This window comes from Chiloscyllium plagiosum, unplaced genomic scaffold (assembly GCF_037043375.1).
Source record: "Chiloscyllium plagiosum isolate Xiang-an unplaced genomic scaffold, Cpla_swu_hap1 HiC_scaffold_38, whole genome shotgun sequence".
Classification (NCBI taxonomy): Eukaryota; Metazoa; Chordata; class Chondrichthyes; order Orectolobiformes; family Hemiscylliidae; genus Chiloscyllium; species Chiloscyllium plagiosum.
This window is the reverse complement of record NW_028270176.1, coordinates 76244809-76265180: the sequence shown is the minus strand read 5'-3', so window position 1 is coordinate 76265180 and position 20372 is coordinate 76244809. Positions and strand designations below refer to the sequence as shown.

At 40.8% G+C, this 20372-nt stretch overlaps 1 gene segment (V, D, J or C); it reads right to left on the bottom strand.

Moving 5' to 3' along the window:
• Positions 1-855: 855 nt before the first annotated feature.
• LOC148139647 (Ig heavy chain C region-like) lies at positions 856-18460 on the bottom strand. The segment is given in 6 exon segments: positions 856-1299; positions 1772-2080; positions 4047-4358; positions 7401-7706; positions 17857-18207; positions 18336-18460. Coding segments are annotated over 6 exon segments (1719 nt in total).
• Positions 18461-20372: the final 1912 nt, after the last annotated feature.

The window sequence follows — 20372 nt, the reverse complement described above, 5'->3', positions numbered from 1 at the left end:
GTGAAACAAAATGATATCAGGTATTCGAATACCAGAATTGATCCCATGTGCTCCAGGAAACTGAGACAAAACTATGGAATCCAAACCGGGATGATGCAAACACCAGTTTTGGATTATGGGAATCAATGTTCATCATTTGTTAACAGAGCCAAGCATGTCCAACATGCTTCAAAGGTATTATTTTGCATGGAAATGTTAAATTTTGGATAGTAAGCAAGAAGCTGACTGTTCCTGTTAGCAACTGGGTTACATTACAGAGGACATCTACCATGGAAACTCTGCACAGGGAGCAAGAGGACAGACCATTCAACGTTCCTCTCCTCTCTGCTCCACGACAACTTATCTGTTGATTCTCTTTGGTGCGAAAGTGAAGTTACATTCTGTCAACTCATGCACTGGGTCAAGATCCCTGGAAGTTCCCCAGAAACAAAGGTTACATTCAAACTGTTCTGCACTGTTTACGATTGGTATGTTCTAATCAAATTTAATTTTAAAATATCTTAAATTTACATTTCCAATTGGTGCAATGTGGCAGTTTAAAACTGACATGAATTTTGTAAGAATGTCCAATCAGGGGAATCAAGAACACCAAGTCAAAACTTGTGCCCTACCCTTGACATAAAATGGACATTGTCAGATTTTGTCACAGAGGGATTTAGGATGGATAAGGTACTTGGCGGAATCCTGCAATGAGTGAGCCTTACTCTGTCTCTGATCCAGGGTGTATCTGAGCAGAGAACATTAACTGCACAAGACACTCGTCCGAGACCAGTTAATAATCCACTTTAACTACACAGATGCAATGTAAGTCAGAGTGAGAAACAACTGATTCAGTATTTAACTCACAACTGGAGGAAAAAAAAACTTTATTACTTTTGTTGAATTATTAAATGCAACTTTGAGATTTTTATTGACATGAATTAACAGGGTCCATCATTGCAAGTGAACTGTTTACGAAACTCGGTTTACCGCTGGATTTATCGACTGTTCTGTTGATGATCTTCAATGGAATCGCTTCATGTCCCACCACACAGGAATAAGAAGCACCGCTGGCCCATTCCTCCGCTGTAATGGATAACAGGCTGTAGATGAAGAAGGAGGTGTTGTCGCTCTCCGCCATCACCTCAGTGTTCTTGTAGTTACTGGGATTCACCGGCTTGTCATTGTTTGTCCACTTGACGAAGATCTCTCGGGGGGAGAAACCTCTCACTAAACAGGTCAGGGAGAGAAACCTCTGAGCGGAGATTTCTTCTGTTGGTGGCAGGAGGACCGACACTGATGGTTCCAGCGGATTAATCACTGCAGAATATTGGAGACAAATATAAATCAACCAAAACATCCTGAACAAATATCACAATTTCACTAAATATTAAGATAAGCCATTTTTAATTTGGGATTTATTCAGTTTCGTTTTCTAAAGGAGCAGCATGGTTCAGTCTGCTCCTTTAGAAAACATTCTGTTCAGTAAAAAGAATAAAGTTTAATGTGAAAGTTGCCTCCATGTTTCCAGCCCACAACAAGGGCATTCTGTCCAACTGTCATTGCTGATGGTGACGTCACAACCCAGGCTTCTTCCCACCTTATCTGACTTAATCAGAATACAATATCCTTTGGTCCATCTTTTTCTGAATCAGCTACTTAGCTATCCTGCCTTCAGATACATCATTAATGCCCCCAATGGTGTTTGTTCATTCCCAATCAAAGCCTGCCATTGATGTAACTGGATCTGGATGACACATGGGATGCTTTGTGTTTTAATCTCACCGCTCACCTTTCTCCTTGTGGATGGAGTCTCTCAGCGGAGTCGGCAGATTCTGATGGTACACCACACATTCAAAAGTAACGCCACTCAGCCAGGCTTCAGTAGAAATGTCTAATTTGCTGATCACGCTGTCAGGATTCTGTCCAGGCTGGTCAGCAATCTCTGATTTCAGAGGCTTCTTTTCTTGTTTCCAGGTCACGTTGACTCCAGAAGGAAGATTGAACACAACGCAGGTTAGCGTCACCGTCCCCTCCAGTAAGACTTGTTCTACTGGCGGTGGGAGGATTTTAGCGGTGTTAGGGTGGCACTCGGTATCTTCTATGAAACAAAAATCAAAGTCAATGAAAAATGCCTTTTTATGATACAAACACCCAATCTTCAGATTACTTCTTCACAGGGTGAAGACACCACCTTCAAAATTCCAGCTCCAACCATTGCTGAAACGATGCTTACTATTGTTGATGTATTTTGATCTGTGAAAGCATTTGTGATTACCTATAACATATCCTGTGTAATTATTCCGAAAGAACACTGGCTTTGTAACAAGTGAAACCTGTGAAAAAAGTAAAATCATCGAAGATACCATCATGTAACCCATGGAATTATCTTTCTTTCGGAGTTTGTCTCTCACTTAAGACCATCTATTGATACTTGTGACAAGAGTAATCTGAATATAATGAGTTCATTTCCATGTTCATAACCCTTAGGTGCAAGTGCTGCTGGTCACGCTGACTGCCAAATCACATCCCAAATTTTGGACAAATTATAAGAAATAATAATTATTCTCTTTGCAGAGTTCTAAAGTGTTACAGGAGCGGTGAACAGCCATGGAAATTCTGTTCATCATATTTAACGTGATCAAAAATACTTTGCGTTATTGGTGTGATGTCATTCTCTAATTTATGTCATTGTTCCTCGTGAGCTGATTTGGAGTAGATCTGAAAACAAGACATTGAGTACAGCATTGGATATCGAGAAGGACACCCATCTCCTTAAGTCTTTCCCTCCATTCAGTTAGTTCATAACTGGTCTGTACTTTCACTTTATTTACCAAGCTGCATTTTTTAATTTCTTCATAGAGCAGGGGAGACAAAAAAACAAAAGCATCTTAAATTAATCTACAAACGCGATGGAAATGTGCACTAATTTTATAGACATCCCCTACTCACTGTGTAAACATCGCCACCCCAAACCAGGCTAAATCAGCCTGTCTCGAGTTCCTAGTTCATTCATCCCTATTGTAGCATTCTTACCAGAATTTATTCTCTTGCCGCATCCTACATAATTACAGAGAGCATCTTAAAAAAGCTTAGTGAGATCACATTTATCCCAGTTCATCAAATGTGATAGCCACTTGGTCTGTGGTCTGATCCCATAAATGAAGTTAAAGAGCTCAGTACCAGATAAAAATCGATGTCGTACAATGTCCAAGGCCAACAGGTTATTGCTGAGCAGGGAATGAAGCATTGAAAGCATTTTGATTTATTTTCAAGTAAGGGTCACTGCATATTTTAACCACGTCATTTTGAGACCCCAACATCATAAGATAGAGGATCAGAATAAGGCTGTTCGGCCAATCCAGAGTTGAGATCAGAATGATGCTGGAAAAGCACAGCAGGTCAGGCAGCATCCGACGAGCAGGAAAATTGACGTTTCGGGCTAAAGCCATTCTCCTGCCTTCTCCCCGGACGAAACAAGAGCCGATCTATCTCTGGCTTGAGTACACACAATGGCCTGGCCTCCACAGCCCTCTGCAGCAACATGTTCCACAGACTCATCACCCTCTGGCTGAAGGAATTCCTCCCCATCTCAGTTCTAAACGGTGCCCCTTTGACCCTGAGACTGTGCCCTTGGGACCTAGTCTCGCCTATCAGTCAAAACATCTATTCCGTGTTCACTCGACCTCAGTCTCTCAGTATTTTCTATGTTTCAATCAGATATCTATCTAATATCCCCCTCCACCCCCAAACTTATCCTTGAAGCGACTACCAGGCAAGGATTCAGCACTCTGAATGCCTCTCCCAGCATGGTCAGGCAACAAACTATTTAACAAAGCTCACTGTCTATATATCTATCTTCAACAGAGAGGAAACATGCTTTTCTGACTTGCCAAAAGGTTGAATTATGAGCAATGCTAATGTAACACTCATATTGAAATGAGATACGTGGCATGTTGGGAAACGAGAAGCTGTACCGTGCTGTTTACTATGCCTGATAAATTCGTGTGTTTGATTCACATCAGAGTTCAGAGTGATTTGTAGCTCTCTCAGTCTGTGTCTCTTACCCTGGAGTGCGGTGATGTTTTTACTTTGAATGTTCTCTCCATGAGTGACCTGGCAGGTATAGACCGCGCTGTTGAACCATTCACCATAAGGGACCATCAGCCGACTCGCCACCGAGAAGTTCCCGTTTGTCTCACACACGGGAGACGTGAAGAAGCCAGAATCCAAGGGTCGGCCATTTTTCAACCAACTCACGGAGATTGACTTCGGATGGAAATCGATGATTGAACAGACGACGGTTGCAAACTTGCTGCTTGCGATTTCTTCACTGGAGCTCACAGTTAGGAGAAGGGTTGGTTGGAGAGGATCTGTACCTTTAGGAAACACATCGCATAAATTATCTGACGAATTTCATAACAAATACAATCAGTTCTCATATATCAAGGTTTCTCGTGGTTAATGGATACAAGAATCATAATTGTGCAGAGTGCTGGAGAAGCTGGGATCCACACAGAAAGATGAGCAGGACAATGTGAAAGGCAAAAATTATAGGACGCAGCAAGGGAGTCAAGGAGGCATAGAAACTATAGGCCGGTAACATCAGAAGGGAGATAGCAACGTTGGATGGTATTCGTTTTAATGACAGAGTCTGATGAACAAGGCAGATGAATTACCGGCAAAAATGAGGAAATGATACGGTTGCTATCACGGAGACATATTGACAGCCGGGCAGGAGTGGCTATTCAATATTCCAGGATTTAGTGCCTTCAGGCGAGACAGGGAAAGATGGAAAAGGATGGGGGCGGGGGTGTGCGGTACAGAATGTTGCTTCTGTCGCAATTCTGACAAGAGTATTTTAGGCTGCAAAGAGAAATGAAATCATGGATACCTCCTTGAACAAAGGCAAATGGACAGTACTTCAAAACCAAAATACAGCAAAAATAACTACTGGGAGAGCACGATAGACCTTACTATAGGTCCAAAAGACCAAGTGCAAATACATGGGCAAATTTCAGAGACGTGGAAATTAAATAGGGGAATGAGAAAAGAGGTTTTGAACTTCCTCAGCATAGGCTTGGATATTCACTTTGTCAAAAATTTAGAGAGAACACAATTCTGAAAATTCCCCCAGGAGAATATTTTCACAAAGTATGTGTTAATACAGAGAATTTGAATCCAGACCTTGCAAGAGAGGTGTGAACCTGAACTTAACTTTAGGGAGTGAAGTCGACCCAGTGGGTAAAACACCAATGGTGGAGCACTTTGCAGACAGTGATCATAAATCAGTTGGATTTCAGATTGTACTGCAAAGGAATAGAAATTGGCCCAAAGTTCTGAAAAGGGGAAGGACAATTTTAGTAAGATCAGGTAATGACTTGACCAGAGTGTACTGGAAGCTGACACTTATTGGTAAATCCGAGTCAGAGCAAGTGTGACACATTTAAGAAAGAGATAGGAAAATCACAGGGAGGTCATTTCCCAGGAAGCCACTGCGTGGGACCAAGAATGCAGCGGGCTCTGGACACCAAAGGGCATGGAGGGGGAGATAAAGAGAAACAAGGGAGGCTTCCGGTCTATACTGAAATCTCAAAACAATAGAAATTAGTATGGAGTACAAGGAGGAGTTTGAAAGACAAAGGAATTAGAAGAGCAAAAGGGACCATGAGAAAATAATAGCAGTCAAAATAAAGGAAAATATTTTTAAAAGTTACAGGCTCATTCATAATAAAAGAATTATTCGGGAAACAGTAATGCCCATTAAGTGTTATTATTGGAGTGGAGCCGGAGGATTAGGTTGTGTTCAAAACGAATGTGTTGTGTCAGTGTTCACTCGTAAGAGGGACAGTGTGGGGACCGAAATCATGGAGGGGTGTTGTGATGTAGTTTTCAGAAATTAGGACACATGATGTGATGTTCTGTGTTGTCTTGCTGAATGAAAAGTGGTTATATTTCCAGGGCAGATGAAAAGTATACCAAGCGGTTGAGCGATGCAAAGGATGAAATAGTTGGGTTGCTGACAATAATTTAGAAATCCTGTCTGGCCACAGCAGTTGTGCCAAGTGAGTGTAGATCAGCCAACGTTGCACTGTTATGCAGGCCGAAGGAAGGGATAAATAATGAAAACACAGATCTGTCAAGCTAGTCTCAGTGGTAGGGAAACTATTGAGAAGTGAAATTAGTCTTCATTTGGAAGATAAATCTACAATTTTCAGCATGGTTTTATTGAGAGGAAGTCATGTGTGACAGTTTTCATGCAGTTTTCAGAGAGATAACTCGATGTTCAGATGATAGCAATAATCAGAGCCAATGGGATCCGAGTTAATTTGACAGATTGGATCTAGAACTGGCTGAGTGGTGGGAGCAGGGGATAATAGTCATCGGGTGTCTGCGTGACTGGAAATCTATGTCTCCTGGTGTTCTGTAGGGATTGGTGTTGATTTCCTTGCTATTTCTCTTACATACCAATGATTGAGACTCAAATTTAGGAGGATTAACCAGTGAATTCACAGATGAAATGAAAACTGTCATGTTGGTAGGTCATGAGCATAATGGCTTTAGAATGCAGGAGAATATAAAAGGGTTGGTTGTTTGTGAAGAGAAGTTGCAAATGGAAATTATTCTGGATAAATGTAAGGTGATGTAATTCGGCAGACGAATCTGTGAGATATGACATTTTGAATGGTGGAACCCTGGAAAGGACTAAGGATCTTTGGTGTACGTACCCAAAGATCCCCTATAGTACTGTGTCGTCTGGATAAAGAGGCTAAGAAGGTGGGAGGATATTTGCTTTTATTATCCGAGACATTGTCAATGAAGATTAGGGAGATGATACTGGAACTTATTAGAACACTGGTTAGGCCATACTGAAGCGTTCTGTGCATGTAATCGAAGGAATGTGATTACACTGAAGGCAGTATTGATGAGATTTGCCAGGATCTTGCCTGGGTTGGAGGGTTTTAGTTATGAAACTAGATTAGATAGACAGGGGTTTTCCTTGGAGCAGAGGAGAATTAGGGAGAAGATGATCATGATGTCTAGAATTATTTTAGTCATAGACAGCGAGAGATCAATGCCTCAGGGGCACAGGGTGAAGGTAAGGCCTGGAGCTTCCAAGTGGATCTCAGGGAAAACAAAATCAAACAGAGGGTGGTGTTAGTCTGGAGCTCAGCACCTATAAGTCATGTAGAAACTGAGCCCCTCATAATAAGTATGAAGTATTGAGATGCATCCTTGCAAAGGCAAGTCACATGAGACTGGAATAGTTAGGTGGATGATATTGATAGGCGTGAACTGGATGGATCAAAGGGCCTTTTTTCCTGTGCTGTATAAGGTGATTCTGTGAAAATGGTTATAAATAATGCCTTATTCATATTAATCCCAGATGCTCTGTTTATCTCAGTTCCCACAACACGTACCTGGACATGGCATTTCTTTGCTCTTGTGTGACCCGCTGTGTTGAACCTCACAGGAGATTTTGCTGGGGCAACCTACTGCTGACTCGGGCAGGGTTAACTGGCTGCTCAGGGTGTAAGTTCCCTTCTTGTTTCTCACTGATAGGTAAGTCTTCAATCCAGTCGTGATTAGCTCCCCTCCTTTCTTCCAGGTTACCTTGGTGACGTCAGGGGAATAGTCCATCGCCAAACAACCAAAGATCGCAGAACCGGTGTTGTGCTCCTGACAGGAGGAGACCAGGCCATAAAGCGTGGGGGGAGATGGTGTCTCTACAATAGAATGACCAATTGAGCATGTTAGTTTCTGTTCATTTGACCTTATCAGTTACTCAAATGTATCCTCAGCTGTAAACGTTTGCCAGTATGCTCCCGCTGAGTCTACAGCATAACTAGGGTTTATTTTTGGTTCCTACCAGTTGCTGATCATGATCATTGGTTCCCTATTTAGAAACATGCCCTCGACCTTGACCATTGCCATATAATTTAGGAAGAAGAACATCCTGATCCCACCCCAGTAACTGTTTGAAAATCTCACCAACTGACACTTTCACTGGATTGCTGTGAAGAGCAGAGAAGTTTCACAAAATACAAACCAAGGAAATGCAGATTCATCGAAATTCTACAGTGTGTGCAAACAGGCCATTTGGCCCAACAAGTCCACACCCACCCTCTGAAAAGTAACGCTTCGAGACCCATTCCCCTACCCTATTATGCTACAGTTAACCCTGACTAATGCAGCTAACCTCCCAATCACTGAACACAACATTTGCAATTCCCCCAGCTTGCACATCTTTGGACTGTGGGAGGAAACGCACACAGACATGGGGAGAAGGTGCCAACTCCACACAGAGAGTCACCCGAGGCTGGAATGGAACCTGAGTCCCTAGCACTGTGAGGCAGCAGCGCTAACCACGGAACCAGCGTGCTGCCCCACTAGGTACCGTGCTGCTGGAAATACCCAACACCTGGCAGTACCCCCGGAGAGAAACCAGAGTGAATCATAGAACATAGAATATTACAGTGCAATACAGGCCCTTCGGCCCTCGATGTTGCGCTGCCCTATCATACTAACCTGAAGCCCATCCCACCTACACTATTCCATGTCCGTCCATATGCCTGCCAATGGCGACTTAAATGTACTGAAACTTGGCGAATCTCCTACCATTGCAGGCAAAGCATTCCATACCCTTACTACGCAATGAGTAAAGAAACTACCTCTGACATCTATCTTATACCTATCTCCCCTCACTTTAAAGTTGTGTCCCCTCGTGTTTGCCGTCCCCATACTTGGAAATCAGGTCCAGTGAGCCTTCCTCACTTATCAATGCAAGGCAGAATGTTCTCTCTGGGAGGGAGGTCACTGCAGCAGCAGCACAGGCAGGAGCTGAACACTGGGACGGGGAGGATGGCTGTCACGGCTGAACTCATGCCAATTGTCTGGAAGTTGAAACATCTAATTTACAATTATCTGAATTCTGGAGGCCTCTGAAAAATGGAGGACCATTAAGTTTCAGAGACTTTGGAGTATTACAGCTGAGTATTTATGTAATTATGATTTGAGAAATGAACAAGTAATGTTAAACTTTAATAAATATCAACCTGGTACACAGTTCACCACCAAACCTCATCTTTCAGACTAACCACTGCACTTATTCTGTCTAGACCTAAATTTCCACTCACATTGAGAAACCCTACCCTGCTATATACCCATTCATGCCCGGAACACACAACCCCTATCACACGAAACACATCCAAGGCAATCCATATCGGGAGTGTAGCTGAGCAGAGAGATCTCGGTGTCCATGTACATAGATCCCTAAAAGTTGCCAGTCAGTTTGATAGAGTTGTTTAGAAGGCATACTTTGTGTTGGCTTTCATCGATAGAGGGACTGAGTTTCAGAACCACGAGGTTAGGCTGCAGCTGTACAAAACTCTGATGTGGCCGCACTTGGAGTATTGTGTACTGTTCTGGTCACCACATTATAGAAAGAATGTGGAAGCTTTGGAAGAGTTCAGTGGAGCTTTACCAGGATGTAGTTTGGTATGGCGGGAAGGTTTAATGAGGAAAAGATGAGGGTCTTCAGGCTGTTTTTGTTTGAGAGAAGAAGGTTGAGAGGTGACTTAATTGAGACATAAAAGAAAAACAGAGGGTGGACAGTGAAAGTCTTTTTCCTTGAATAGTGATGGTTAGCAGGAGAGGACATAGATGACAACTGTCAGAGGTTGTTTCTTTACTCAGAGAGTAATAGGGCAATGGAACGCACTGCCTGCAACAATAGTACACTCACCAACTTTAAGGGCATTTAAAAGATCATTGGATAAACATATGGATGAAAATGGAATAGTGTAGGATAGATAGGCTTCAGATTGGTTCCAGAGGTCAGCGCAACATCGAGGGCTGAAGGGCCTGTACTGCACTGTAATGTTCTATGTTCTATATTCCAGATGGACATATGATCTCAATTCCTTTCAGTCATTTACACTCTTGCCGCCCTGCACCTGGCCCATGGTGAATCTGGCCCTGACAGGACCTGGCACCATCATTTTCACAACCTCGGGCAAATGTCCACTACCCAAGACATGACCTCAGTCCTTGATCACTGACCTCTCATCTTACCCAAGTGAACCTGTGCACATTGCATCCTAGCTCCTTTCGCATCTGTGCTTTACAACCCACCATTTTGCCAGACTCCGAGCTTTGCATTTTGACAACACGTCCACCTGTCACTTCATTACAGTGACCTTCCACCCCCGAAACATCCTGGCACTCTGCCCACCTCTACACTAACCAGCCTGGCATCCTGCCCACCTCTCCATAAACCAACCTGGCAAAGACAGACCTCCTGCATTTCAGCTCAAACTACCCCTCACCTACCAAGCACAATTCGAACAAATTATCCTGTGACCATTACCATTTACCTTGATGCCACCTTGCCAGACAGAGTGCATGCAAGCCTACCCAGCAGCCAGCCAACACCTCACAGCCTACCAGCCCAAACTCTCCCACATGCCCAATCTAGCCCCTCACTTGCTCACCACCTTCCAACTTTGAGCCTACTCCACCATAAAGTGAGTGAGTCATAAAGTCATACAGCACAGAAACAGTTCCTTTGGTCCAGCTCATCCATGCTGACCAGAGTTCCCAAATTAAACTAATTCTACTTGCCTGCCTTTGGCCCATATCCATCCAGACCCATCCAGTTCCTGTAGCTGTTCAAATGCCTTCTAAATGTTGGACCTATCTCTGCATTTACCACTTCCTCTGGCAGTTGATTCCAATGCTTTGGACAGTTACAACATGAAGCCCTAACTCCTGCACTCAGTGCTCTGAGCAATGAAGATACATGTGCCAAACACCTTCAACACACTAGGTACTTGAGTCAACGCTTTCAAGAATCTATGAGTCTGAACCTTCAGGGTCCTCAGTGTTCAACATCACTACCCAGTGCCCTAACATTAACTCTGTAAGACTCTAGGAGTCTGGAACCTCAGGGCCCTATGTATTACATCACTATCCAGTGGCCTACCATTAACTCTGTAAGTTGTGACCTGATTTATCTTCTCAAAAAGCAACACGTCGTATTCATTTAAATTAAATTCCATCTGCCACTCCTCAGCCAATTGGCCCAGCTGATCAAGATCTCATTGCACGTTTAGATAACTTTCACTGCCAATTATACCACCAATGTTGGCGTTTCGTGCAAACTTACAAACCATGTCCATTCAATGTTTTCATGGCTTTCAACCAATATTGTTTCCCTTTCTCCCACATATCCGTAGCATTTTTTAAGGATTGAAGGAATCTATCTCCTTATTGAAATCATTTCATATTTTGTCAATTTCTGTGGTGGAGAATTCCAAATGTTCACCATTCTTTTGCTGAACAGTAAACAATCAGGTTCAATGTTATCGGTGTGTTGGGAAGACTGGTGAGCAGCAAGATTAATGATCATCCCATGAATGGAATAGCCTTCTAGAGGGGCCAAGGTGCCTTCTTCAGCTTCCATTTTGCATGCGGACATGTCCCTTCGGCAGCATGTTTCAAAATTGTGGTCCTTAAGGATAAGGGCCATGTGCATGTAAATGCTTCACCTGAAAGCTTTCCTCCAAATCAGACTTCAACTTGACTCGCAACTATTTCCCTGCCCGTTTCCTCTTCCTCAATCACAGCCATGGGACTCACTTCCTAACAGCGCTGTGAATGTGCTCATACCACACAAACTTCAGCAATTCAAATAGACTGATGATAACTGGTTTCTCAAGGCGATATAACAAGTCTGACACTTCCACACCTGTCTAGAGATGCAAACAACCACTGGAAGAATTGAAAATTATTTGAGGCACTTGTGTGTCTACACAAGGTGACATGGTTTCCTTTTGTGTGATTTGACTGTGTTTTCACTGAATGAACGGAGCTATTTCTTAATCATATAATAGGAATGAAGCTTCCCTCATTTTTAGCAAGGCAATCACACATTATATTTCTTTATTCCAGGGAAGTATAGTGTTAAATTAAAGAAATATGATGATTGGGATGTTTCAATTGGAAATTGTCAGAGATTGAAAGTTTACTTTCATGAGCAATTATTTCCAGCCTCATTGTGTCACAGTACTCACAGGAATGTCTTTCAGAAATGGTGTCTCCCTTTGTTATGGGCAGTCGAATCAGTAAACCTGGGATAATTTTTGCTTGTTAATCAAAGGTGTTAAAGAGTTTTAGCCAAAGGGAGACCTGTGGATTTGGCTCACAGATGCACCATGATCTAAGTAAGTGGTGGAACAGCTTGAGGGGCTGAGTGCCCTTCTCTTCCTCCTACCTTCCTATCATTGTGTCATTCATTAAGCTAGCACTGGCGGTGAACACTTTTTATTAAAATATTTCGATAAATTAATTGTTTCACACATGCTTTAAAAAAAACTTCTGTTGATTATTTGGGACGGGATCATTGACATTCTCTATTTGAGTGATCAAAATAACTTCCACCCACTTACACCAGCCACTGCACTCTGGAGTGTGTTGTTACTTCATAATATTTTCTTGTGAAACTACAGCTCGAGATCAGGGCGCTCAAATTCAATGATTCTCTGATATTTAATATCTCTGAACATTCGCAATTTGTTCAAATGCATCTTTTCTCTGAAGAACGTGTTTAATCGAACAGAACCTTTTTCAATGAAACAACAAACTTTAAATGCTAGAAAACCAAAATAAAATACAGCAATTTCTGAAGAAACTCAGTAGATCTAGCAGCTCCTGTGGAGAGATTGCAAGGTTAACCTTTCGCACACAGAGACCCCCTCTTCACCAAATTGTTTTCATGTTTTTGGCACAAGAGCTCAACCTGTTAAGATAAACAGTGATTACGTTGGCTTGACTCCTGTTGGAAAATGAATTCTTAGCAGAGGTACTGGATGGTCTGAGATAGCAATTGAAGACCAGTTGAAAAGCTATTGCCATCTGCAGCAAGTGTTGGATTCAGCGGAACTCCCACCGTACTGAACAATCAAATTTAGCTACAGCACTGGTTTAATAAAAAGTAAAACGGCCTAAGCATAATCTCATCAAATATGCTTTGAAAATGATTCATTCTGGATTAGTTATAAATGATATTGTTAGAACAGCAAGACAAAAGCTGGGATTTCTTTGAGCACTTACTCCATTAACCCCATCTAGTGATGCCCAAAAGCTTGTGAACAAATATTGATCTAGAAAAAGCTGCTAAACACCAAAATTCTGTTTAATATCTAAGAGACACAAGTCAGGACAGCGATTGAATAGATTTCACTGGCCTCTGTGAGTGGAATTCCAACAAACACCCAAACATTTCAATCTGCTTTCTTGCACTGAAGTAAGCTGATAAGAGAGAGATGGTGTTACATACCACTCTAACAGGTTGTCAGTGAACACAGGCCACCTGGCACAGAATCAGGGACCCTACTACAACATCACAACAGACCTGAACACAATGGGCTTGACACTATCACGGAGAACACAGCCCACCTGTTTTGACAGTACATAAACCATGTTAGTTATTATCACCTTCCAACAACCAGGGATTGTTCCAGAATGTTTGTACAATGAAAGTAACATTTCAACATTTATCCAAGAATGCTTTGACAGCAGCTCCAAATTGTTCAAACTCTATGGGAACTACAGAGGAATAAATCTAGGAATTGCATTGCCATCAATTCACTGTCACTGGATTCCAACCTAGAACTCCCTTCCTCTTTCCCCTGTGAATGTTGCTGCACCAGACGGTCTACTTAGTTTGGAAAAGATTAAAATGTTTTGAAGTGTAATATGACCATTGCCAGTGACATTAAAAGCTGATAATAGGTTTTCAAATAATAAGATGCAAAAAAATTCTGATTCTACATTGTGCCACGAAACATGTCCTGCATAACTGAGGCACAAAGAAAATATACAGCATATTTCCCTCTGCCTCGCTCAATCAAATATCTCTTTTTGCCAACAACCAATTTCAAAACTCTTGCTGTATGCCTTTTGTTCCTGAAACGTACATTCTGATTGGAACAACTTAGTCAGGGCTCTCAATTCTGAGGCACCTAATCGAATATTGTATTTCTGGCAGATAAAGCTCAAGATAAAATTGAACTGCCTGAGATTCAGGTATCCGAACTGGACAATTTACAAATGGTCAGGACTGTTGACAAGTTAGTCGGAGATAGCACAGAAACAAACTGCACAACATACTTAATCCTAGAGGATACATTGCTCAACTCCTCACGTCAAATATATTCACTGTAATTGAACATTCATCAGAGGAACTAACCAATGGATTAATGTGAACGAGAATGTGTTCACAATGAACATAAATAACCACTGAGTTAATAAACTTAATAAGTCATTGTATTTAACAAAATTATTGAGGTGGGAAATATCGCCAATTAAAGCCCAGATCCGGAGGAAATGGATTATTCTCTAAATTATTTTTACATATTCTTAAAACGTTCCTTGAACTGTGGAGATTTTGCATGCACTGCATAAAGTCCAGTGTGGAAAGCATTTCTGTTGAAGGAATTAGGGCAAGGTCATTTTCTTTGTTAACTGCTTTTAATGAACGAAAATGTTTAAAAAGGTATGAATTGAAAACATGCTTCTGTCTGGAGTTGCCCACTTTAGCGGTTGTCTAAGTAAATGTGGGCACTGCTGCCTCACAGATCCAGGTACCTAGGCTCGGTTCCAGCCTCGGGTGACTGCCAAGTGGAGTTTACACAATGTCCCCTGTGTCTGTGTGGGTTTCCTCGCACAATCCAAAGATGTGCATGAAGGGGAAATGGTCAAGCTATATCGTCCATAGTGTTAGGTGCATTAGTCAGGGGTAAATATAGGGAAGGGGAATGGGTCTGGGTGGGTTACTCTTCAGAGGGTCGGTGTGGACTTGTTGGGCCAAATGGCCTGATACATACTGCAGGAAATCTAATCTAAATGATTGACACACTTAACTAATGTGAGCAATTCCTTCCGATCGCTACATTGCAATAAATCGGTCAAGTATATTAATTAAAATAAATATTAATCTATTTTCAATGTCTGAATAAACAATGTGCTCTGTTATCCTCTAGTTCGTCTTCTGCAAATTTGTGAACTCTGCATCCGTCTGAACACATCGATGTAAAATGAATTCTCTGCGTTTGCAGCAAGCACTCCCATGGTTTTAAGAGTAGGGTTCCTACAGTATAGAAACAGGCCATTTGGCCCAACAATTCCACACTGACCCTCTGAACAGTCAGTAGCCCAGCCAGACCCATTCCTCCTAATTTATATTTACCCCTGACTAATGCACCCTAACCTACACATCCCTGAACACTATGGCTGTGCTAAGTTGCACAAATCACCTGACTTGCCCATCTTTTGGACTGTGGTAGGAAACCAGATCGCCCGAAGGAAACCCACGCAGACACAGGGAGAATGTGCTAACTCCACACAGGCAGTCACCCGAGGGTGGAATCGAATTTGGGACCGAATGTGAGGCAGCAGTGCCAACCACTGAGACACCATGCTGCTCTGCGAGTTCATGAGTGGATTATTTTAATTAATTCAAAATTTGGCCTTGGTCACATAATTCACAATAGCAGTTGTTTCCGAAAGAATGACTCCTCAGTTGATATTTTGTTGTAAAATGGAACTATTTATTTAAAATGCACAGATTGGGAACAATCTAAAGCACTGTGCAGATTAAATAATTCAGTTAGTGTTTTATTTTTATTCTGTAAATCCAGTTTAATCAGGGACATAACAATTAATTAATTCAAGTTACGTGTGAAACTGATCAAAGCAGTGAAACTGACCTGTTCTTCATAGAATTGAGCAGAATTTCCAAATGGTCTTTGCCAATGATCTTTTCCAGCCAGAAAAATATGTATGTAGTGTACAGCGGAATTGAAAAGTGTTTCTTGATCAATTATAACACAGTCATGGCATTTTTGCTCAAGAGCAAGAACTATTCGAACATTAGACTTTTGAAATTCTATTTATATTTCTCTATAACTTGTAAACTGTTTAAAGACAGACCTTATGACTGAACTAGATAGTTGAGTTCTGAATTTGGATTGTAAAGCATGGATTAGATTAATCCTTAATTATTTATTTTAAGTAAAAATGGCGCCCGAAGGTATCTGTTTTCCCTTCATTTCTAAAACCTTTGCGATTTGCCTTTCACTTAATAATAGGCTTTATGAAATTTCAACTTGCACGCTGAATGCATTGAATGAGGAACCAGGAACGGTTCACTGTCACCAACCGTGTTAACATTGCAAAAACAATGTAGAAACCAGAAACGGTTTCCCAAATATATCACATTTAATGTTACCCAAGCACAGTCCCCCCTCAACAGATCAATGATCACCAGATCACAACACGGTGTGTTTGCAGCAGAACTAGCTCTGCAAACATTTTCAACAGAACCAAGAACATGATGTAACCTCACAAAAAAAAAACAAATTGAGGTCTAACAAAGCTGCTCAGAATCCAGCAAACTAATGATTAAATTGAATAGAAATAACAAGTCATAACAGCAACTTTGTTTGTGAGGGGACTTAACACTTAAAGCTGTAACGTTTCTGGCAACAGTTCAATTTATTTCCAACCTGCACACCCTTCTTGATCGTGACAATCCTGTGCAGCGCACAGTAGAGTGGTTGAAGGCATATATTGATTAATCACTTCATGGTCAAAACAAAATTACTGAATGGACAAATATTACCACATTATAATTTTAAGTTAGTATCAATTACATAATCTGATCAATTCTGTAGTTTCAGATTTTAGTCCCAAACTTTATTTTGAATGAGGCTACTCAAAACAAAATTCAGTTAGCTTACAATTAGAACTGAGTTTTTTTTTAAAAAGTCAATGCATTAAAAACTCGTTTTTTTTTCATTTCTCACACTTCCGGGTTTCTGCCTTAAGTTGTTTTTCAGACCGTTACAAATGGATGTAATGTTTTCAATCAAGCAGAGAAAAATGTGTCAAAAAAGTTTAACAAATGCAGAAATGATTCATGAAAAACAAAAGAACTTCACAAATATTGGTCATGAAAAGGTATCCAGAGAGACAATTTCCTCACCAGAAAGAAAACACCAGTTACAGAAAGCATGAAAATGCAGATCAATTTCACAAACTGAATAAGAATCCAATCAACTCAATTCAACAGAATCAAGGAAAATAAAATCAGAATCCAATCAACTCAGAACAACAGATTTGAATGAAACATAATCAGAATCCAAACAATTCAATTCAACAGAATCAAATAAAACAATTTCAAAAAACCAATCAACACAATTCAACAAAGTAAAAACCAAGTCAGAATCTAATCAACACAGTTCAAACCGAATCAACTTAAACAAAGCCAAAATCCAATATACTCAATTCAACAGAATCAAGTAAAACAAACTCAGAATCTAATCAACAGAATGCAATATAGCACCGCAAGAAAATTTTATGACACTTTCTAACCTGCTTGTCATCAACAAAATTATCAAAATAAATGTGAAAATAGAATCATGGTAAGAACATATAGTAAAGAAATGAATAATGATATTTTAGCATATTTTAATCATGTTTGGTAATATCTCGAACATCTTTGAATTCTTAGCGTTTGTTATTGATAATAAAACTCACAGTCAGGGTGTCACTAACATTAAACATTATTTATAGCTGACTGATTAAGAGACATTGCCCATCTGATCAAAAAAAAGAGATACACGAAGCAACTGGCTCCATCATCCCCATTGTAACTATTTGCTGAGCCTTAACTGAAGTCTATAATCAGTCTGAACAAAAATTAATCCAAACCAAACCAAACTCAGCACAGAATCTGAGTTTCATTTAATTCAGAAATTAGTCACATGAATAGAAAGTTTTTAAAAAGTCAGAAAGAAAGTTCAAGGGTCTTACCTGAAGTCACAGTCACCATGGTCCCTTGGCCCCAGTATTGGTTATAGTATCTTGCACAGTAATAGATGGCGGTGTCTTCGATCTTCAGGTTCCCCATGTCCAACGCGAAAATGTTGTTTGAATTGTCTTTGGACGCAGTAAATCGACCCTTGATGGCTGGTGCATAGTTACTGCTGGATGAACTATAGTAGCGAACCAGCCACTCCAGACCCTGTCCGGGAACCTGTCGGACCCAGTACATGTAGCTGCCGCTAAGATCGAACCCGCTGGTTTTACAGGTCAGTTTCAGGCTGCCTGCGGGACGGCCAGTCTCTGCCTCTGGCTGGGTCAAAACAATCTCCGACTGGACACCTTTAAAAAAGAAAACAAATAAACCGTGAGCATTAATGCTGATGACATGATGGCTGAGTGTTTTACATTCCTGCGGTAGACGAACATTGAGACAGAAACAAAGAGAGACATGAACAAAAAACACTCACATGATAAGAAAATCAGTAACAGACTGAGAAAAATTGTCGACACAATCATTCTGATAAATTGTGGGAAACGGTTCTGCTAAGATCTTTCTAAACAGAGCCGACCCAGGAGTGTTGAATTACAGTCCAGTGCCAAAGGTTTATATGGCCATCGGAAGGGGCAGGCTTACTGCTTCCGCATGTTGGTTTCCTGCTGGAGGCTGAGACTGGATCCTGGTATCAGCTTGCACAGCCCGAACACATGGGATCATGTATTTACATGAGGTTTTGCTTAAACACGGACACATACACATCTTGGGATATTTCTTTTGCTGAATAGCTTCTTTGGAAGTAAATTTGAGTAGCTTCAGGTCTGTTTAACATGATAGTTGCATGTATTTTGATTAAAAAAAAAACAAATTCAACTGGAAGTTAGCTCCCTTTATTTCTACATTCATTCACAAGCAGATAAAACTAAAATGAAAGTTCAAACATATTACCAGCCAATAAAACAGTTGAGCTTTTCTTCCCTGGATACTGCAAGTCTCTGTCGCACTCAAAATAACATGTAATTCATATGAAACATTTCAAAATTCAATTTAGGCAACTGAGCGTGTCCAAAGTGATTATATTTAGAATATTCAATTAGAAGTTAACTCCCTTTAATCCTACATTCCACCACAAGCAGATAAAGCTAAAAAGAACTTCAATAATATTATTAGCCAACAAAATGAATGACTTTATTTTTGCTGTCACTCAAAGTCTCTCTCATATTACAAAATAACATATCATTTCTAATCTGCGTTTCTAAATTCAGTTTCGGCAACCTAATATGGAGCATGTCTAAAGTGATTATGTTCAGAATGTGAGTGTATGTCACTAAACAGTTTGGACCCGGAGATTAGAAGCACCTCCTTACATTGCAGAATGTCTCTCCCTGCATTTTTTTTCTTCAAATTGCTCCGACACTAAAATGCACAGTAAAGGAAAGCTGTGTGCCTGAGAAACAAAATGTGAGTCCGCAGTGATACATAACACCTAGGTAAACTTTTGAAAGAGCATCTAATGAACTAGAACAAGACAGTCCATAAGTTTTTTTTAAAATCCTCAACGTCTAAACCATTGCATGTAACAATCTGGGTACACCAGGAGTGTTTCGTTAAATTAGAGAGTATTACAGTAATAATTACCACGAATGTAGGTTATAAACAGTACATTTCTCTGCTCACTGATAACTCTGATAGGGCAGTTAACTCATAAAAATCAGCAAATATTCGCTGTTACACTACACCAGTGTTAACCATGTATAAAGGGCTCACTCAGTTTTAATGAGGTGCATGAATCAGAGAATGGTGTAACAAGTGATGTGAGTTTGAACCAGTTCAATTTTGTTAATTTACTTTGAGATGATAACAAATGTTACTGCAATGTGGGATTTTGGATCCATTAACTTCATATTCAGGAGCTTTAAAGATACTCAGTAAACAGGCTGAACTAACCAGAACGTCACTGCATTCAATGTCCTGTTTTCTGATAGTCATACAGTGAATGCTGTATTCAGGGACTTTCCTTTTTAAAGAATAAATGCCAAGGGAAATGTGTCCATTGTGAGTAAATGGGAAAATATAGCTTGTTTGGTTGGACTTTAGTTGATTCATTTTCCCTTTAATCGGCCAGATACAATAGTTGGCAGCAATTAAGCTGACTGCAGAAAAGGTCCTTGAGTTCCCAGTTTCATTTACTGGAAGCAGGTGGAGTTTCTGCAGTGGATCAAAGATATTTTGTCTCACTGTTGACCAGTTGGTGGAAAGCCAACTGCAAACCATAACCACCGCCTCCGCAGAAACAAATCAACTCAGCAACAATGCTGGAGAAAAGTTTATTTTTCAGTTATGTAACTTGGAGAACTAGTCACTCCTCTCATTGAAGGAAATATTCGCAGAGTCTCAGATACAACCTTAACATCAACAGTTCATTCAAGGATCACTACAGCACTGTTTCATATTGGGAAAACTTGTCATAGAGTCATGGAGTGATACAGCATGGTTACAGACCCTTCGG